Below are 21,516 nucleotides of genomic sequence, written 5' to 3'. Positions count from 1 at the left end.
CTCCGTTTCATAAATAAATAAATAAATAAGCAAGTAAGCAAGCTGGGTGTGGTGGCACATGCCTGTAATCCCAGCTACTCGGGAGGCTGAGGCAGGAGAAGCTCTTGAACCCAGGAGGCAGAGGTTGCAGTGAGCCAAGATTGCGCCACTGAACTCCAGCCTGGGTGACAGAGCAAGGCTCCGTCTCAAAAAATAATAATAATAAAAATAAATAAAAAATAAAGATTTGTCTCCATCTATAAGCTACATCCTCCAGCTTTGCCTTTATGAGCAATAGAGGTAACATTGTTCATCTCTCTTACTCTTCTTAACTCTCTTTTAATTCATTTGGGACTTGGGCAGCAAAGAGGGGTACAATTTTGGGGTAGCCTTGAGCCATAACAGTACAATTCTCCTTGATGATTACTGCTCAGGGTCAAACAGTCAGGGTTCTGCCCATTACCGTTTCACACACTGAGGTATGGGTGCTACTTAGAACACAGCTATTGGTGGGACTTTGTCCAGCTTCATAATGTACACCCAGCGTGTTTCCCCTCTGTCAACTCCTTCTCCTACCTTCCTACTTGGTTCTTTCTCTGTGTTTCCCTTTTCATTTCTCTCTCCTGCCTGAGATCCCCGGGCACAGCTCAGCCTCAGTAACAGTAATAAGACCTGTCAACCTGGATCACACTACCTCAGGTAAGTGCAGGCAGGAGGTGCTGCTAGAAGTGTCAATATGCATAACCTCGCCGGAAGGAGGAGGCACTCTGCTCCTATCACATAAAGGCCCCAGGGAGCTCAGAATTTCATGCCAACACTTGAATGATAGTGGCTTTTAGGCAAACGTTTATGAATGCAGGCAGGAGAGAGAAGAGAAAAGGAACAAGGACAAGGGTGACACAGGCAGGTGATAAAGAACATTGTGAAACCTGGCTGTGGAGGCTGCGGAATCACTGTGCCTGGGGGCCACACTGACCCTTGAGACATTTACATCTTAACGGCTTCCGCTGGCCAGTTCCTATGCTGATGCCAGTGGTCCTCTCATGGCGGGGTAGTGGTTCCTGCTATGTCATCCCTCTAAGTCTTATCTCCCCAGTCAGTGTGTGAGTTATTTGCAGAAAAGGACCATGTCTTATGCGTCTATGATCTCCACAGCAACTTCTGTAGTCTAGGTGCTCAACTGCTTACTGGACTGAGTGAGAGCAACCCCTAACACCTAATAATAACAATGAACATTGATAGAGTTCTGGAGTGTACCAGGCGCTCTATACGTGTTATCTCATTTAATCCTCCCAGGCATTTAATGAGGGAGCCATGATACTAGTATCAGTAGGAATTATATGAGCACTACTAGAGATTGGGCCAGATACTTGGCACACATTATCCTTAATCCTCACGACCACCTTCTGAGGCAGGTATTATGATACACATTTTATAGAAGAAGAAACAGAGGCTCAAAGAAACAGCCTGCAATAGCTGTTTCCCAAAATGATAAGGGACAGGTAAAATGGACTCTACAGGTGTGCAAAGGATGAGTACCCAATAAATGAAACCTCCACCCACCCTGAAAAGATTCATTTATCCATTGGATATGCTTTGGCATATCCAGTTCTGAAGAACTAAGAGTTGCCTTTTATAACAACTATCCACAAACATATTCACATATTCACACACACACAATCTCTCCCTCTCTTTCTCCATGTATATTTACCTCTTCTGCAGCTGTTAGCAGTTTTCTTTTGGTTGGGCAGAATCCCAGTTGGCACAGACCTGCTGCAATATCCCCAAAATGGTGGCAGAATATCAAGCTTCCCAGAGATGTGTGCTGAGCAACGTTTAGAAGGGCCCTGCAGCTGGTGTACAGTCTTCGAGTTGCATCAGGGGCAGCATCGAGACACACCACGTCTTGAATGACGGCACCAAACTCAGTTCTATATCTCAAAGGGACTCCAACACCAGGCATGAGATAGGGGCAAATACCCAAGGTGACTACAAACTGCAAAACGAACTGGACAGTCTTCTGCTGTGAGATACTAAGTGCATCGGGACTCAGGGCAGGAGCAACTTCCGGAGTCCTAGGGTTGGGTTTACCTGGATTGAAATTAGCTGCAAGGAGGAGCATGGTTTCCTTCAAGCACAAAAGCAACAACAAGGTTTCAGAGGTAAAACTCCAAGTGACATCCACAGAGTTTTGTGGCCATTCTGCCTTACCAGCAATTTCATCTCTTAGGAGTTTCAGATTCTTCCACTGAGGATCCTTCAGAAACTTGTCCTCCAAAGCAGACAGGTTAGATTTTAAAGTAGCCAACAAGACATCGTGTTTTGTGACCTGTAGTGAACTTGAGCCTGATCCTTTTGAAGAAAAAAAAAAAAAAGGAGAGATTATACACATAGAAAACAAACTGCACTTCTCCCTGTGGAATGCCCTGCCTATTCCAGTTCATCCTTGCAGGCCTGGCCCCGCTGTCACTGGCTCTGGAAAGCCTCCCCCAGGGGTACCAACCCAGCCTATGAAGAATTTAAGACCACATTTTCTGCCTTCCCACAGCACTTTGCATGTAATTGGAGTAGTGTCCTAACATTATAGCTCATCTAGTTTGCTTCTATTCCCCACATGTTTTTAGGGCAGAGACCAGGTCTGAATCATCTTACTGGGCTTAAATTGTAGCCAGAACAGAAATTTAAAAGCTGAACATTTACCGTAGAACATTCATTCAGTCCAGCTGTTCCAGGTGCTGGGGATAAAGCACTGAACAGAACAAAGGCTCTGGTCAGGTGAGGTGGCTCATGCCTGTAATCCCAGCACTTTGGGAGGCAAAGGTGGGATGATCACATGAGCCCAGGAGTTCAAGACCAGCCTGGGAAACACAGTGAGACCCCATCTCTAAAACAACTAAAAGAATCAGCTGGCTATGGTGGTGCGTGCCTGTAGTCCCAGCTACTCAGGAGGCTGAGGTGGGAGGATCATTTGAGCCCAGGAAGTCGAGGCTGCAGTGAGCTGAGACTGTGCACCGCATTCCAGCCTGGGTGACAGAGCAAGACCCAGTCTCAAAAACAAAATATAACAACAACAACAACAAAAAAAAAAAACAGAACAAAGCCTCTTTCCTCATGGAACTTATATTCTAGTGAGGAAGATCACAAAATACAGACACAGTGCTCAAACATTAACCACATCGTTTCCCCCCAGAATATCTATTTTCAATGGATGTCTTTTTCCTATCGAGTATGTTCTCTGACTACAATGGCATTAAGACAGAAAGTATTAACAACAAAACATCCAAAGAGTCTCAAATGTTTGGAAATTAAGCAATATACTTCTAAATAATCTATGGTCAAAAAAGAAATTACAAGATTTCCAACTGAATGCTAACAAAAAATATCAATATTTGTTGGATATAACTAAAGCAATGCTTATAGAGAAATGTATAGCTGTAAAGCTTATATCAGAAAAGTAAAAAGGACCAGGCACAGTGGCTCACACCTGTAGTCTCAGTACTTTGGGAGGCCAAGGCAGGAAGATCGCTTGAGCCCAGGAGTTTGAGATCAGCCTGGGCAACGTAGGGAGATCCCATCTCTAAAAACATTAAAAAAAAAAAAAAATTAGCCAGGTGTGGTGGTGCACACCTGTGGTCCCAGCTACTCAGGGGGCTGAAGTAGGACTGCTTAAGCCTGGGACATAGAGGCTGCAGTGAAAGAAAAGAAAGAAAGTTTAAAGCATAACAGAGAAATTAATGAACATTATGCCAAAAACCAAACAATATACATGAAATGAAAATATTCCTTGAAAAATACAACTTATCAAAACTGTCACAAGACAGAATAAAAACCCTAAATAACCCTATATGTATTAGATAAATTTGCTATCTAAAAATCTTCCGCTGGGCGTGGTGGCTCATGCCTATAATCCCAGCACTTTGGGAGGCTGAGGTGGGAGGATCACTTGAGGTCAGGAGTTGGAGACCAAGCTGGCCAACATGGTGAAACCCCATCTCTACCAAAAATACAAAAATTAATTGGGCGTGGTGGCAGGCGCCTGTAATCCCAGCTACTTGGGAGGCTGAGGCAGGAGAATTGCTTGAACCCGGGAGGCAGAGGTTGCAGTGAGCCGAGATCACACCACTGCCCTCCAGCCTGGGCGACAGAGTGAGACTGTTTCAAAAAGAAAAAAGAAAAAGTCTTTCAAGAGATAAAATTTCAGGCCTAGATGGTTTCACTGGTGAATCATTTAAGGAAGAAATAACACCAAGGTTACACAAACTCTTTCAGAAAATAAAGAAGAAGGAATATTTTTCAATTTATTTTGAGAGGTCATTAGAACACTGATCCCAAAATCTGACCCTGATAAAATCACAAAAAAGAAAAATACTGATCAATATCCTTCATTAATCTAAACTTAAAAATCATTACTTAAAAATCTAAACTTAAAAAACAGTACACATGGCAAACAAGCATATGAAAAGATGCCCAATATCATATGTCATTAGGGAAATGCAAACTAAAACAACAGCCAGATACCATTATATACCTATTAGAATGGCCAAAATCCAGGACACTGACAACATTAAATGCTGACAAGGATGTGGAGCAACAGGAACTCTCATTCATTGCTGGTGGGAATGCAAAATAGTACAGCCACTTTGGAAGATAGTTTGGCAGTTTCTTAGAAAGTTAAACATACGATCCAGCAATTGTGCTCCTGGGTATTTATCCAAATGAGCTGAAAACTTATGTCCACACAGAAAAACTGCATATGTATGTTTATAGTAACTTTATTCATAATTACCAAAAAACAGGAAGCAACCAAAATGATCTTCAAAAGGTAAAAGGATTTTTTTTAGAAAGAAAAAAAAAGAATGGATAAACTGTGCTACACTCAGACAATGGAATATTAATCAGTGATAAAAAGAAATAAGCTATCAAGCCACAAAAGACATGGAGGAGTCTTAAATGCATACTTCTAAGTGAAAGAAGCCAGTCTGAAGAGCTATATTCTGTATAATTCCAATTACATGACATTCTGGAGGAGGCAAAACTATAGAGACAGTAAAAAGATCAGGAGTAGCCAAGAGGTCAGGGATGGGGAAGGAAAGACTAGGTGAAGTGTGGTTTTTTAGGGAGGTGAAACTATCCTGTATGAGATTATAATTATGGATATATGACATTATGCATTTGTCAAAACTCATAAAATCATATAACACAAAGAATGAACCCTAGATATAAACTTTGGACTTCAGTTAATAAGAATGTATCAATATTGGTTTATCAGTTGTAACAAATGTACCACACTAATGCAAGATGTTAATAGGGGAAACTAGGTTTGGGGTAGGAAAGGGAGTATATGGGAACTCTCCATACTTTCTGCTCAAATTTTCTATAAACCAAAAGCTGTTCTAAAAAATAGAATCTATTAATAACTTTAAAAATGCTTAAATATTAGCAAATAAAATGCAGTGATATAGAAAAGAATATAAAAGAATACTTTATTACCAAGTGTTGTTTATGCCAGGAATACATAGTTGGCTTAACACTTGACACTCAATCAGTATGATTCATCTTATTAACAGTATAAGGAGAAAACCCATGTGATCATTTCAACGAACGCAGAAAAAGCATTTGACAAAATTCAACACCCGTTCACGACACAAATTAAGAATAAAAGGGAACTTCTACAATCTGATAAAGGGTATCCATGAACAAACCTACAGTTACCATCATACTTAGTGGTGAAGTAAAATAGACACAGGATGTCTATTCTCACTTCTATTCAACATGTTACTGAAAATCTTTGTCATTGAAATAGGACAAAAGCAGCAATAAAAGACATACAAGAGCAGAAAGGAAGAAGCAAAATTGTTTCTATTCACAGATGGCATCATCGTTTATGTAAAAGCCCTAAGGACTTTATAAAACAACTACTAGAACTAATAAATGAATTTAGAAAGTTCACAGAATACAAGCAATAAAACAAAAATTAAAAAACAAAAAAACAAGAAATTTTATATTTGCAGCAAAAATGACAAAATGAAATTTGGTTTATTTTTATTTATTTATTTATTTATTTATTTTTGAGACTGAGTCTTGCTCTGTCAAGGCTGGAGTACAGTGGCACAATCTCGATTCACTGCAACCTCCACCTCCCGGGTTCAAGAGATTCTCCTGCCTCAGCCTCCTGAGTAGCAGGGATTACAGTCACCCGCAATCATGCTTGGCTAATTTTTCTGTATTTTTAGTAGAGATCGGATTTCACCATGTTGGCCAGGCTGGTCTCAAACTCCTGACATCAGGTGATCCACCTGCCTTGGCCTCCCAAAGTGCTGGGAGGCATGTGCCACCACTCTCGGCTGAAATTTAAAACTTTTTTTTTTTTTGAGACAGTTTCATTTTGTCTCCCAGGCTGGAGTGCAGTGGTGTGATCTTGGCTCACTGCAACCTCTGCCTCCCAGGTTCAAGCAATTCTCGTGCCTCTACCTCCCCAGTAGCTGTGACTACAGGCACATGCCACCACACATGGGTGATCTCTTGTATTTTAGTAGAGATGGGGTTTCACCATGTTGCCCAGGCTGGTCTCAAACTCCTGAGCTCAGGTGATCCACCTGCCTTGGCCTCCCAAAGTGCTGGCATTACAGGTGTGAGCCACCACGCTCGGCCTAAAACTTTAATTTACAAAAGTTAGGATAAATTTAGCACAAGATATACAAGCTCTCTACACTGAAAACTTGCTGATAAATTTTTTATTTATTTTTTTTTTGAGACGGAGTTTCACTCTTCTCGCCCAGGCTGGAGTGCAATGGCGGATCTTGGCTCACTGCTACCTCCACTTCCCAGGTTCAAGCAATTCTCCTGCCTCAGCCTCCTGGGTAGCTGGGATTACAGATGCCCACCACCACACTCGGTTAATTTTTGTATTTTTAGTAGAAACGGAGTTTCACCACGTTAGCCAAGATGGTCTCGAACTCCTGACCTCCGGTGATCCACCCGCCTTGGCCTCCCAAAGTGTTGGGATTACAGGTGTGAGCCACCATGCCCAGCCAAGAAAAAATTTTAAAGACCCAAATAAAGAAGAGATATATCCAGCCGAGAGAGGTGGCTCATGCCTGTAATCCCAGCACTTTGGGAGGCAGAGGCGGGCAGATCATGAGGTCAGGAGTTCGAGACCATCCTGGCTAACACGGTGAAACCCTGTCTCTACTGAAAATACAAAAAATTAGCCGGGCGTGGTGGTGGGCACCTGTAGTCCCAGCTACTCAGGAGGCTGAGGCAGGAGAATGGCGTGAACCCTGGAGGCGGAGGTTGCAGTGAGCTGAGATTGCACCACTGCGCTTCCGGCCTGGGGGACAGAGTGAGACTCCTCTTAAAAAAAAAAAAAAATTTAGCCGGACATGGTGGCGGGCCCCTGTAATCCCAGCTACTTGGGAGCCTGAGGCAGGAGAATCGCTTGAACCCAGGAGGTGGAGGTTGAGGTAAGCCAAGGTTACGCCATTGGACTCCAGCCTGGGTGACAGAGCAAGACTCTGTCTTAAAAAAAAAAAAAAAAAAAAAAAAAAGCTGGGCGCGGTGGCTCAAGCCTGTAATCCCAGCACCTTGGGAGGCCGAGACGGGCGGATCACGAGGTCAGGAGATCGAGACCATCCTGGCTAACATGGTGAAACTCCCATCTCTACTAAAAAATACAAAAAACTAGCCGGGCGAGGTGGCGGGCGCCTGTGGTCCCAGCTACTCGGGAGGCTGAGGCAGGAGAATGGCGTAAACCCGGGAGGCAGAGCTTGCAGTGAGCTGAGATCCGGCCACTGCACTCCAGCCTGGACGACAGAGCCAGACTCAGTCTCAAAAAAAAAAAAAAAAAAAGATAGCAATTGTCCACAAATTGATCTATAAAGTCAATGTAATGACAATAAAAATCTCATCAGACCTTTTTGCAGAAATTGATAAACTGATTAAAAAATTTATATAGAAACCTATAAGACCCAGAATAGTCAAGAACAATGTTAGAGAACTTATACTACCCAACTTACTATAGAACTACAGTAATTAAAGACAATGTGGTACTGGCATAAGGACTGTTAGGCAGATTGATAAAACAGAATTGAGAATCCAGAAACAGTCCCACACTTATATGGCTATTTGATCTTCAACAAAGATATGAAATCAATACAATACGGAAAGAAAATTCCTTTACCAAATGAGGTTAGAACAATTGGATATCCATATGGGAAAAACAAAAACAAAAACAAAACAAAACAACAAAAAACCTTGACCCTTAATTTACACCATACACCAAAATTAACTCAAAATAGATCATAAATACAAAATCTAAACTATAAAACTTCTGGAAGAAAACACAGAAGAAATTCTTTTATGATTCTAGAGTAGACAACAATTTCTTGTTTTTTGGTTTTATTTTGGTTTTTGTTTCTTTTCTTTTTTGCAACAGGGTCTTGCTCTGTCACCCAGGCTGGAGTGCAGTGGACTGATTCCAGCTCACTGCAGCCTTAATCTCCCAGGTTCAAGTGATCCTTCTGCCTCAGCTCCCTAGTAGCTGGGATTACAATTGTATGCCACCATGCTTGACTAATTATTTATAGAGATGAGGTCTCATGATGTTGCCCAGGCAGGTCTTGAACTCCTATGGTTAAGCAATCCTCCCACTCTGCCTCTTAAAGTACTGGGATTATAGGTGTGAGCCACTGTGCCCAGACAGAATTCTTAAAACACAAAAGGCATGAGCCAAAAAGGAAAAAAACTGGACTTCATCAGAATTTAAAACTTCTTTTCAAAATATACAGTTCAAGCCACAGATAGGGAGAAAATGTTTGCAGTACATATATATGACAAACACATTGCTCCAGAATACATGAAGAACACTTTACAGCTCAATAAAACAAACTATTTAAAAAATGGACAATTATTCAAACAGACACTTCAAAAAAGAAGTTATTCAAATGACCAACTGCATATGAAAAGATGCTCAATATCATTAGTTATCAGGGAAATGCAAATTAAAACCACAATGAGATACCACTACACACACCAGAATGGCTAAAATTGACAAAGATTGACACTACCAAATGACGTGAAGCAACTGGAACTCTCATACATTGTTGGCAGAAGTATGACATGATCAAAACACAGTTGGTCTGGCAGTTTCTTAGAAAACCAAACATATACCTACCCTATAATCCAGCAATTCCACTCTAACATACTTGCCCAAGAAAAATTAATACACAATGCACATTTTTATAACAAAGACTTGTACAAGAATGTTCATAGCAGCACTATTCATAATAGCCCCAAACTGGAAACAGCCCACATAGCCAACAAGATGTTTCTTGTTTACATTAAGTTCTAGAATAGGCAAAACTAACCTACGGGTTAAAAAACCCAGAACTAGTTATCTCTAGGGGAGTAGGAGTGGAAAATGATGATTGTGAAAGGGCAGAAGGGAACTTTCTGGGATAACAGTAATGATGTATATCTGCTTTTTCTTTCGGTTTTTTTTTTTTCCTTTTCTCACCTGGAAGTAACAATGTGTATCTTGACAGAGGTTTTAATTACAAAAGTATATGTTTCTTTTTTTTTAGAGACAGAGTCTCGCTCTGTCACCCAGGCTGGAGTGCAGTGGCGCAATCTCAGATCACTGCAAACCCTGCCTCCTGAATTCAAGTGATTCTCATGCCTCAGCCAAGTATATGCATTTTTAAAACTCACTGAATGATATATGTATTATTTGTGCATTTCATTGCATATAAATTTTACCTAAAACAAATGAACTATAAAAAATCCAAATAAATATTAAACTCTAGTTAATGTTATAATGCTGAAGTGTTTATGGGTAAAATGTACTGATATCTGCAATTTACTTTGAATGCATCAAAAAAAAAAAAAGAAGAGGCCGGGCGCGGTGGCTCAAGCCTGTAATCCCAGCACTTTGGGAAGCCGAGATGGGCGGATCACGAGGTCAGGAGATAGAGACCATCCTGGCTAACACGGTGAAACCCCGTCTCTACTAAAAAATACAAAAAATAGACGGGCGAGGTGGCAGCGCCTGTAGTCCCGGCTACTCGGGAGGCTGAGGCCGGAGAATGGCGTGAACCCAGGAGGCGGAGCTTGCAGTGAGCTGAGATCCGGCCACTGCACTCCAGCCTGGGCGACAGAGCGAGACTCCGTCTCAAAAAAAAAAAAAAAAAAAAAAAAAAAAAAGAAGAAAACATGAATTGATGTATGGGTAGATGGATAGAAATGTGATAAACCAAATATAATAAAATGTGAATTGTGGAATCTAAATGATGTGTATAAGGGTGTTTGCCATATTCTTTCAACTTTTCTTTTTTTCTTTTTGAGACGGGGGTCTCGCTCTGTCACCCAGGCTAGGGTGCAGTTACGCAATCACAATTCACTGTAGCTTTGATTCTTGGGCTCAAGCAGTCCTCCCATCTCAGCCTCTCGAGTAGCTGGGACCACAGTTGCATACCACCCCACCTGACTAATTTTTTCATCTTTTGTAGAGATGTGGGGGTCTCACTATGTTGCCCAGGCTGGTCTTGATCTCCTGGGGTCAAGCAATCCTCCCGCCTCAGCCTCCCCAAAGTGTTGGGATTACAGGCATGAGCTACTGCACCCGGCCATCAGCTTTTCTATTTGTTTAGAAAACTATAATAAAAATTTGAAAATATATATGGACATGCAGCCAGGTCAAATAAACCAAAAACTTTTTTTTTTTTTAATATAAATACAAGCAACAGACCTCAAAACTAAAGCTAATATACCTTCTAAGAAACAAATTAGAAGGAATCAAAATGTAATTGATAATAACTATGTCCAATACTACATGATTTATAATAGTGTAAAATTAGAAATGCATGTCCCATAACAGGTGTTTGTTGAGTAAATTATGGTCTAATTGTATCTAACATACTATATGTATGTGAAGTACTTATTTTGTTTATTGTGTATTGTCTTTCTACCAACTAGAATCAAAGCATCTAGAAAACAGGGGTATTGATTTGTTTTGTTCACTGCTGTATTCTCTTTGCCTGAAACAAAGCCTGACAAGTAAAAGCTGTTTAATAAATTGTTATTGAATGAATAAACAATGGAATATTTTGTAGCCATTAAATGATGTTGAACATTATTTAATGACATGTTCATAATATATTCTAATGTGAACAAAGAGTACAAAACACTACATGAGCAAAAGATACAGACAGCTTATAGAAAAAGAAATGCAAATGGCCCTTAAACATGAACATATGATCAATCTTGCTCATAATAAGAGAAAAGTAAATTAAAGTTACACTGAAGTATCACTTTCCATCTATCAAACTGGCTAAAATCCAAAAGTTTTATAACACATTCTGTAGCAAGTCTGTGAGGAAACACACACTCTCATACATTGTTGGTAGGAACTAAAATGGTACATCCCCAAGGAGAGAAATTTGGCAATATCTAGCAAAATTACATAGGCATTTCCCTGTGGCCCAGCAATCCCACTTTTAGGACTCTAACTTATAGATACACAGGCAAACAATGCAAAAGGACACATTTACAAGACTATTCATTGCAGTACTTCTTAAATTAGCAAAAGACTTGAAAACAACCCAAATGTCCACTAGTAGAGAACTGGCTGAATAAACTATGCAGCTATAAAAGAGAAAACGGAAGATTTATATGTACCACTGTGTAGCAGTCGCTAAGACACTAAGTTTAAAAAGTAAGATGCAGGCCAGGTGTAGTGGCTCAGGCCTGTAATCCCAGCACTTTGGGAGGCCAAGGTGGGCGGATCAGGAGGTCAGGAGTTCGAGGCTAGCCTGACCAGCATGGTGAAACCCCCATCTCTACTAAAAATACAAAAAATTAGCCAGGGGTGGTGGTGCGCGCCTGTAATCCCAGCTACTTGGGAGACTGAGGAAGGAGAATCGCTTGAACCTGTGAGGCAGAGGTTGCAGTGAGCCAAGATTGCACCACTGCACTCCAGCCTGGGCGACAAAGCGAGACTCCATCTCAAAAATAAAAATTAAAATTAAATTAAAATAAAAATTAACGGCCGGGCACAGTGGCTCACGCCTGTAATCCCAGCACTTTGGGAGGCTGAGGCAGGTGGATGATGAGGTCAGGAGATTGAGACCATCCTGGCTAACACAGTGAAACCCTGTCTCTACTATTAATACAAAAAAATTAGCCAGCTGTGGTGGCGGGCGCCTGTAGTCCCAGCTGCTGGGGTGGCTGAGGCAGGAGAATGGAGTGAACCTGGGAGGCGGAGCTTGCAGTGAGCAGAGATCACACCACTGCACTCCAGCCTGGGCGACAGAGCGAGACTCCATTTAGTAAAATAAAATAAAAACAAAATAAAAATTAAAAGATGCAGAAAAAAATATATAGTATGCTACCTTTTGTGTAAAAATGGGAGTGAATATGAAACCATAGATTATTTGTATGTCTTTTCAAAAAAGAAGCAATTTAAGAATAAATTTAAAACTAATTAAAGTAAGTCATCTACAGAGAAAGGGAGAGAGCAGAGGAGGAAACATGGATAACTGTATCTAATTTTATTAGTTTTAGAACCCAGCAGATGTTTTTCATAGTTAAAAAAAATTAAATCAAAAAAATGCAAAACAATTTCTAAAAATCAAAAACAAACAAATGAACCAATGAACCAAATTCTGTGCTCTATGTCAAAGGTCACCAAACTATGATCTGCAGTCCAAATCTGGCCCACCAACTGTTTTCATGAATAAGGCTTTACTGGAACACAGTTATGCCCATTTACATATAGTCTATGGCTGCTTTTGAGATACAGTGACAGAGCTGAGTAGTTACAACAGAGACCATATGCGCCGCAAAGCTCAAAATATTTACTATCTGGTCCTTCAGAGAAAAAGTTTACTGACTCCTACTCTATATTAAGTTAGCAGTGTAACCACACAGAAAATTATTTTAAGAGACTTGAAATAAAGAATTTTATATATCCTGAGAACAAAAATCAACCAAACAAAAACCCCTTAAACAGTGGGTTTGTAGTGGTAATGTTGGATTTGTTCTTTGAAAAGATTATAGACATGTATGAGTATGTATTGTGTGATTATACATTTTATATAATGTGATTATATATTTATATATGTATGGGTATATATATGTGTATATATAATACATTAATTTCATTAGGAACCAATATTCTCAGATAAAGGAAATATAAATATAAAAATGTAAAATGTAGGATAAAAGAACAGCTAGAGGCTGGACGCAGTGGCTCACACCTGTAATCCCAGCACTTTGGGAGGCCGAGGTGGGCAGATCACGAGGTCAGGAGTTCGAGACCAGACTGGCCAACATAGTGAAACCCCATCTCTACTAAAAATACAAAAATTAGCCAGGTTTGGTGGCACATGCCTGTAGTCCCAGCTACTTGGGAGGCTGAGGCTGGAGAATCGCTTGAACCTGGGAGGCAGAGGTTGTAGTTAGCCGAGACTGAGCCACTGCACTCCAGCCTGGACAACAGAGCAAGAATCTGTCTCAAAAACAAACAAACAAACAAACAAAATCCAGCTAGAGAGACACATATGTGATCAAGCAATTACAGTAAAATTACAACTGTAGAATGAACGTCATGGTATCTTCACTATAAAAGTTCTTCAATTTGTCTGTCAGCTTCATAATTACAAATTTTCATAATGAAATGTTAGAAAAAATTTATAAAATAAAAAGAGCCATTATATTTCATTTCAATTGGAAATACTGGTAAGAACTCAAGATTTATTTTCATTTTCTAAAAATCCACATATTTCCTAGCTCTAATCCTTCAAAAAGTCTGAAAGCAATGACAGTTTCTTTTTCCTTTTCTTTCTTTTTTTTTTTTTTAGACAGGGTCTCACTCTGTCACTCAGGCTGGAGTACAGTGGTATAATCATAGTTCATTGCACCCTCAAACTCCTGGGCTCAGCTGATCCTCCTATCTTAGCCTCCAAAGTAGCGGGGACCACAAAGCATGTGCCACCATGCCCAGCTAATTTCTGTATTTTTTTTTTAATTTCTGTATTTTTTGTAGAGACAGTGTTTTACTATGTAGCCTAGGCTGGTTTTGAAGTCCTGGGCTCAAGCAATCTGCCCACTTCAGCCTCCCAAAGTGGTGGGATTACAGGTGCCAGCCACCACATCCAGCCAATGATACTTTCCTTTTTTTTTGAGATGGGGTCTCACTTTGTCACCCAGGCTGGAGTGTAGTTGCGCGGTCTCAGCTCACTGCCACCTCTGCCTCCTGGGCTCAAGCAATTCTCCTGCCTCAGCCTCCCAAATAGCTGGGATTACAGGCGCCCACCATAGCGCTTGGATAATTTTTGTATTTTTAGTAGAGACAGGGTTTCGCCATGTTGGTCGAGCTGGTCTCGAACTCCTGATCTCAAGTGATCCACCCACCTCGGCCTCCCAAAGTGCTGGGATTATAGACGTTGGCCACCGCGCCCAGCCCATAATTTCAATAGCAATGAATATCCTGTGTCTACACTGTGGTTTCTAAATACCACTTTTCCTTACAGAGAGTTGTTTTCAAAAATGGGGCAGGAAATACCTCAGATGAGCCTGGGATATCTTCTGCTGGAGAGCAAGGAGGCAATCAAAGACTACCACGGTCATGTCAAAAAGCCCAAGAGCCAATCAGAAATGGTTCCCACAGGTCAAAAATGGGAAATTTGATTGTTACGAACAAGGAATACAATAATTGAAACATCAGATACATAAAATCTATGATTCATAATACAGGAAAAAAGATCACTTCATTGGTTACCTTTGGAGGTTGCTAAGACACTAATTTATTATTCTGAAATTTGGTCAATAAAGGAACAGAATGATACTAACTATATTAAAATATATTCATGTTTATACGCACAGAAAAGGGTCTCAAAGTTTTAATACCTCGAGGTTTTGATAGTGATGATCTCTGGGTGACAGGGCCAGAGGTGGGATTTTCCTTTTTACCTAATTATAGTTTTTAATTTTTTTTTACAATAAATATGTATTGTCTCTGCACTAAAAGTTATTTTAGGGTTATAAAACAGTATGTGGCATATGAGATCATTATTGTAAAAAGGAAAAACAGTATTTTCTGAATTGCTAATAGTAGTACCCTCTGGGTAGTGAGATTAAGGTAATTTTAATTTTCTTCTTTTGGTTTCTCTATATTTAAAAAATCTTTGCTATAGTAAACATTAACTACTTCTATTTTAAAAAAAGAATAAAAGGAAAGCCAGCATAGTGATATCCCTGTAGTTGGGAGGCTGAGGCAGAAGCATCACCTGAGCCCAGAAGTTTGAGGCTGCAGTCTACTATGATCACATCTGTGAATAGCCACTGTACTCCAGGCTGGGCAACATAGGGAGACCCTGTATCTATTTAAAAGAGAGAGAGGGAAACAGAGAGAGAGAAACAGAGAGAGAGAAACGATAATATCCTTTAAAAAGAATGAGAACAGAAGAGTAAGAAATTTGCAACAGTTTTTTCTTTTTTTTCTTTTTTTGAGATGGAGTCTTGCTCTGTCACCCAGGCTGGAGTGCAGTGGTAGGATCTCAGCTCACTGCAACCTTGACCTCCTGGGTTCAAGCAATTCTCCTGCCTCAGCCTCTCGAGTAGCTGGGACTACTGGCGCGTGCCACCATGCCCAGCTAATTTTTTTGTTTGTTTTTTTGAGATGGAGGCTTGCTCTGTCACCCAGGCTAGAGTGCAGTGGCATGATCCTGGCTTACTGAAATCTCCACCTCCCGGGTTCAACCAATTCTCCTGCCTCAGCCTTCCGAGTAGCTGGGATTACAGGGGCCTGCCACTGCACCCGGCTAATTTTTGTATTTTTAGTAGAGACGGGGTTTCACCATCTTGGCCAGGCTGGTCTCAAACTCCTGACCTCATGATCCACCGGCCTCGGCCTCCCACAGTGCTGGGATTACAGGCCTGAGACACTGCGCCCGGCCATAATTTTTGTATTTTTAGTGGAGACGGGGTTTCGCCATGTTGGCCAGGCTGGTCTCAAACTCCTGACCTCACGCCACGGCCTCCCAAAGTCCTGGGATTACAGGTGTGAGCTACTGCGCTCAGCCTTCTATATTGTTCTAAGACTTTCCAGGGCAAGTGTTCTGACTCACTGGCATGAATATCTGGTTCCTTTGGCTAATGTATACCTCAAATGGAAATGAGTGTTATTTCCCTCTTGTTGCCCCTAACCATTAAGATCACTAACCAACCTCTAAATGACTTCCTGTGACATAAGATCTTTGAACCCAAACATAGAACACAAAGAAAGTGATTTAAAACAAAAGCTCTTAGTGAAGTTTTTCCAGAGCCCCTTTAATGAAGTAATCTTCTCTGCCCTCTACTGGTGATGAAAATAACATCTACTTGGAAATAAATGGAGGCATTTCCATAAAGCAGCAGTTAGTACGCTATGGGGACCTGGCTTGCTTTGCCAGGGGGTTCCCAAGACCCTCTCAGGGGGTCTGCAAGGTCAAAACCATTTCATAATAATACTAGGTCATGATGTGCCTTTTACATTCTCAAGCGTGTACTGAGTACGAAAGGCTTATTGATATGAGTTCTGATTTCATACTGCAACAAATCTTTAAGATATTACCTCTTGGCCAGGCGAGGTGGCTCACGCCTGTAATCCCAGCACTTTGGCAGGCCGAGGCAGGCAGATCACTTGAAGTCAGGAGTTTGAGACCAGCCTGACCAACGTGGAGAAACCCCATCTCTACTAAAAATACAAAATTAGCTGGGCATGGTGGCGCATGTCTGTAATCCCAGCTACTCGGGAGGCTGAGGCAGGAGCATCGCTTGAACCCAGGAGGTAGAGGTGGCAGTGGGCCGAGATTGCGCCATTGCATTCCAAACTGGGCAACAACAGAGAAACTCCGTCACAAAAAAAAAAAAAAAAAAAGATATTGCCTCTTGTTGAGTTTCTCTTCACTTTTTTCCCCACACAATTCATGCACAGATTATCTTGTTGAGTTTTAGAATTGTATAAAAGAAGGCCGGACATGGTGGCTCACACCTGTAATCCCAGCACTTTGGGAGGCCAAGGCGGGAGGATTATAAAGTCAGGAGTTCGAGACCAGCCTAGCCAATATGGTGAAACCTGTCTGTACTAAAAAAAAAAAAAAAAAAAATTAGCCAGGAATGGTGGCACGTGCCTGTTGTCCCAATTACTCGGGAGGCTGAGGCAGGAGAATCCCTTGAACCTGGGAGGCGGAGGTTGCAGTGAGCCGAGATTGTACCACTGCACTCCAGCCTGGGCGACAGAGCAACACTCCATCTAAAAAAAAAAAAAAAAAAAGAAAAGAAAAGAATGTACATAATTATCTGAAAAGATGATTGAATTCTCCTCCCTTTTCCAGCTACATATCTATGTGAGTCTAGGTTTTCTTCATGTACTTCAGTCAAAACAACCTATCTTGACAGACTGGAGAAGCAGATATGAAAATCCAGCTGACTTCTAGGTTGGGCATGGTGGCTCACGCCTGTAACCCTAATCCCAGTACTCTGGGAGGTCAAGGCAGGCAGATCACCTGAGGTCAGGAGTTCAAGACCAGCCTGGCCAACATGGTGAAACCCCGTCTCTACTAAAAGTACAAAAAATTAGCCAAGCGTGGTGGTGCATGCCTGTAATCCCAGCAACTTGGGAGGCTTAGGTAGGAGAATCACTTGAATCCAGGAGGCGGAGATTGCAGTGAGCCGAGATTGCGCCACTGCACTCCAGCCCAGGAAACAAGAGCGAAATTCCATCTCAAAAAAAAAAAGTACAAAAATTAGCTGAGCATGGTGGTGGGTGCCTGTGGTCCCAGCTACAAGGGAGGCTGAGGCATGAGAATTGCTTGAACCCGGGAGGTGGGGGTTCCAGTGAGTCAAGATCATGCCATTGCACTCCAGCCTGGGTGATGGAGTGAAACTCTGTCTCAAAAAAAAAAAAAAAAAAAAACCCAAAAAACAAAACAAAACAAACAGGGTCTTACTCTGTCACCTAGGCTACAGTGCATTAGTGTAATCTTGGCTCACTGTAGCCTAGACTTGGACCTCTCAGGCTCAAGCAATCCTCCCATCTCAGCCTCCCCAGTAGCTGGGACCACAGGTGTGTAGTACCATGCATGGCCAATTTTTTAATTTTTTGTAGAGACAAAGTATCACTACATTGCCCAGTCTGGTCTCAAACTCCTGGGATCCTGCCTCAGCCTCCCAAAGTGCTGGGATTACAGGTATGACCCACCCCACCCAGCCACTACAGATATTTTTAAATTCCCTAAGCAGCTAATATGATAAAATAGTAGACAGATTCATATAATATACAACAGACTACATCTACAAAATAATAATTTTACACACTAATTCCTTTTAAAATAGGAATGCTCGAATTTCTGTAAATTAAATGAGTACATATATGTGTACTCCACCACACACTCATAGAGATTAGAGAGTCTTCTATAAACGAAGCATAATATACGTGTTTCATGACAGACGATTACTTCCAGGATTTTTGCTTATTTAAACTTGTTCTCAGTCGTATAATAGAGAGTTGCAGGCCAGGTGTAGTGGCTCAGGCCTGTAATCCCAGCACTTTGGGAGGCCAAGGCAGGCAGATCACTTGAGGTCAGGAGTTCGAGACCAGCCTGGTCAACATGGCAAAACTCCCTCTCTACTAAAAAGACAAAAATTACCTGGGCATGGTGGTGGGCACCTGTAGTCCCCGCTACTTGGGAGGCTGAGGAAGGAGAATCGCTTGAACCTGGGAGGTGGAGGTTGCAGTGAGCCAAGATTGTGCCACTGCACTCCAGCCTGGGCAACAGAGCGAGAATTCGTCTCAAAAAAAAAAAAAGAGTTGCAGTTGCAAGACAAGTGACCTCTCGATTAGCAACTTAAAATTCTATTTTGCAGTCTGACTCTTAATTGAGACAGTGTAGTATATTTACAATATTTTTAGTGGAAATAACCTAAATTCAAATTCTGCCACTTACTAGTCTGACATTGGGCAATTTCCAATGTACCTGAACCTTGGTTCCTTCATCCATTAAAATGGAATACAAGTAGTACCGATCCCACGGGATCGTTATGAGGATTAAATGATGTATATGTAAACAGACTACTATGGGGACTGATACTTAGTAGGTACTCATTTACTAATATTAATAACTTGTGTTCACTCCCCGCTGGTGTGGTGTAATGTTTGCAGAAGTTTTTGCAGTTTTGAGTACAAAATCTGAGACTGGGAGGTGATCCCCTTCGGCCTTTCATGTGCCCTTGCTAATTGTACAGATCCCGTCCCATCCCTTCCCCCAAATATACACCCCAATGATAAGTAGAGCTCTATCTCCTTTCCAAAAGCTCCAGATAACATCAGAGCCTCTATATTGAATAATTTGTCTGATTCTGAGAAGGGGGTTCAGTAGATCTCGGGCCTAGGTCCGTGTTCTGCCCCTAATTTGACCACGTGATCTTGGACAGGTTACTTAATTTCTTCAGTGAGTCTTGGGTGTTCTCAGTCGTAAAAATAATGCAGCTTCAACCACTCCCAATGTCCCTTCAGATTTTAGATTGGGAAGAAACTGTCCACGCACCACAGAGATTAAAAGCGACTGGAAACCCCTAAATACTCTCCCCAAACCCATTTCAAACGTCACTGCTTCCGATTTCTGGACTTCTTGGAATTTCGCACAAATCTCAAGGGTTCACGCTGGCCCCTGCGCCCTCACGCGGCTAGGACCTCACATCCTACGCCGCGGGCGTCCTACCCTCTCTGGAGCTGTGTCCAGATCCCCTTCCCAAGAGCGCTGTAGTAAGGACTGAATGAAATAACGGCGGCGCCTGACAGAGCTCAGCATAAGGCAAGTGCTCAAGAGATGTTGGCTAATATCAGCAGTCAACGGACCCCGCGCCCTCCTTGAGCCTCGGTTTCCTCAAGGATGTAATGAGGACGGGCAGAGACCATGCTCAAAGCCCCCAGCAGCGGGCGGAGAGTCCCTGGGCGGGCCTAAGGGGCGCACGCTGCGGGAGGCAGGTCAGCCCCGGAAGCCCGGCGGCCCTAAGAGTCCCTTGTGTAGCCCAGCGCCGAGATGCGTCCTCTCACCTCCCGGGCTCAGCAGCAGCTTCAGTGCCTCCAAAATCCGATCCAGACCGCATGTCTCCTGAGCCCCGCTGCCCACAGCCTGCCCCGGGGCCGCCATGACTGGAGTGTCACGCGACGCTCCTAACGTGCTCAGGCGCCTCGGCAGGGCGCCGCCGCCGCCATGTTGAGTGTGGCAGAAGGCGATGGGCACACTATGGGGCGGGGCCCGCAGGGTGGGGCGGGGCCAAATCGGTCGGGAACGCCCCCTTCACTTTTTTTTTTCCGTCCCAACTTAGTCCAGGAGGTAGGAGGGAACCCAAAAATGGCTAACACAGTCTGCCCACGCGCACTATTTCAGAAGCTCAGTATGATTAACCGCTATGTAAAGAAGGAAGAGAGAAGTAATTTATCATTAAATAATCTGTATTTCAATATGAAAATACTTAGGTACTCAACACTGGCAGACATAATAAAGCAGACAGATGCTTACATCTGCTTACAGTGAAACATGGATAAGGAAAAACAATATTCAGGCTGGGCGCGGTGGCTGACACCTGTAATCCAGCACTTTGGTAGGCCGAGGTGGGCAGATCACAAGGTCAGGAGTTTGAGACCAACCTGTTTAATACGGTGAAACCCCGTCTCTACTAAACTTAGAAAAATTAGCCAGGTGGTGGCGGGCGCCTGTAGTCCCAGCTGCTCGGGAGGCTGAGGCAGGAGATTCGCTTGAACCTGGGAGGCGGAGGTTGCAGTGAGACGAGATCGCACCACTGCACTCCAGCCTGGGTGACAGAGCGAGACTCCATCTCAAAAAAAAAAAAAAAAAAAACCTAAGTACAGACGTACACTCGCATATATATCCATTGTGAATGTAAAGCTACAAATGTTGCTATGGGTAATATGATTTTTGTTTTTTTAGTGAACTTGGTGAAGTTTCCAGTAAAAGTTCGATCTTTCTTCTGTTTTCATGGTTGTTGCATTCCTTGAAAATTCAGTGTCTATCAAAACCATGCCCTCCCCCAAACTGTTTTTCTATGTAAAACAGAATGGATTTGAGATTCAGATAATCAGAAACAGGTTTTCACCTACATAAATCCTGCTGGGACATTGAAAAACCGTGTTGTCTGAAAGTCATGCTGCAGAAACAGGACAATGTTTTTGAGGGCAGGACCTTTATTTTTATTTTTTGAGATGGGGTCTCGCTCTGTCGCCTAGGCTGGAGTTCAGTGGCGTGAACCACCACTTCACCCAGGCTGGTCTTGAACTCCTGGGCTCAAGCAATTTGTCCACTTTGACCTTCCAAAGTACTGAAATTACAGGCGTGAGCCCCTGAGTCTGGCCTTAAAAATATTTTTGAATGGGAAATAAATGACCTACAAAATTGCCACCATGCTCTTTTTATTCTGTGTATTCCTTTCCAGGCTTTGTCATTAGACAATGCTTCCTCCATTGTGTATGGGCACAGA

The 21,516-nt window shown here is 42.2% G+C and overlaps 1 protein-coding gene across 6 annotated transcripts in view; it reads right to left on the bottom strand.

Annotated features, from left to right (window-relative positions):
• The window catches only part of LOC105491366 (transport and golgi organization 6 homolog), a 252,083-nt gene extending 231,854 nt beyond the window's left edge, over window positions 1-20,229 (bottom strand). For all 6 annotated transcript variants that reach the window (XR_011616547.1, XR_011616548.1, XM_011757706.2 and 3 more), the window contains exons 1-2: window positions 20,072-20,229; window positions 1,691-2,331 (exon numbers count right to left, since the gene is read on the bottom strand). Coding sequence is in view for 4 of the 6 variants with exons in the window: in XM_011757706.2 (XP_011756008.2) it covers window positions 1,691-2,331; window positions 20,072-20,168 (738 nt within the window). In the remaining 2 variants the exon portion in view is untranslated. The remainder of the gene's footprint in view (window positions 1-1,690; window positions 2,332-20,071) is intronic.
• Window positions 20,230-21,516: the final 1,287 nt, after the last annotated feature.

The sequence above is a fragment of the Macaca nemestrina genome, chromosome 18, assembly GCF_043159975.1.
Source record: "Macaca nemestrina isolate mMacNem1 chromosome 18, mMacNem.hap1, whole genome shotgun sequence".
NCBI lineage: Eukaryota > Metazoa > Chordata > Mammalia > Primates > Cercopithecidae > Macaca > Macaca nemestrina.
This window is presented reverse-complemented; position numbering and strand designations above follow the sequence as displayed.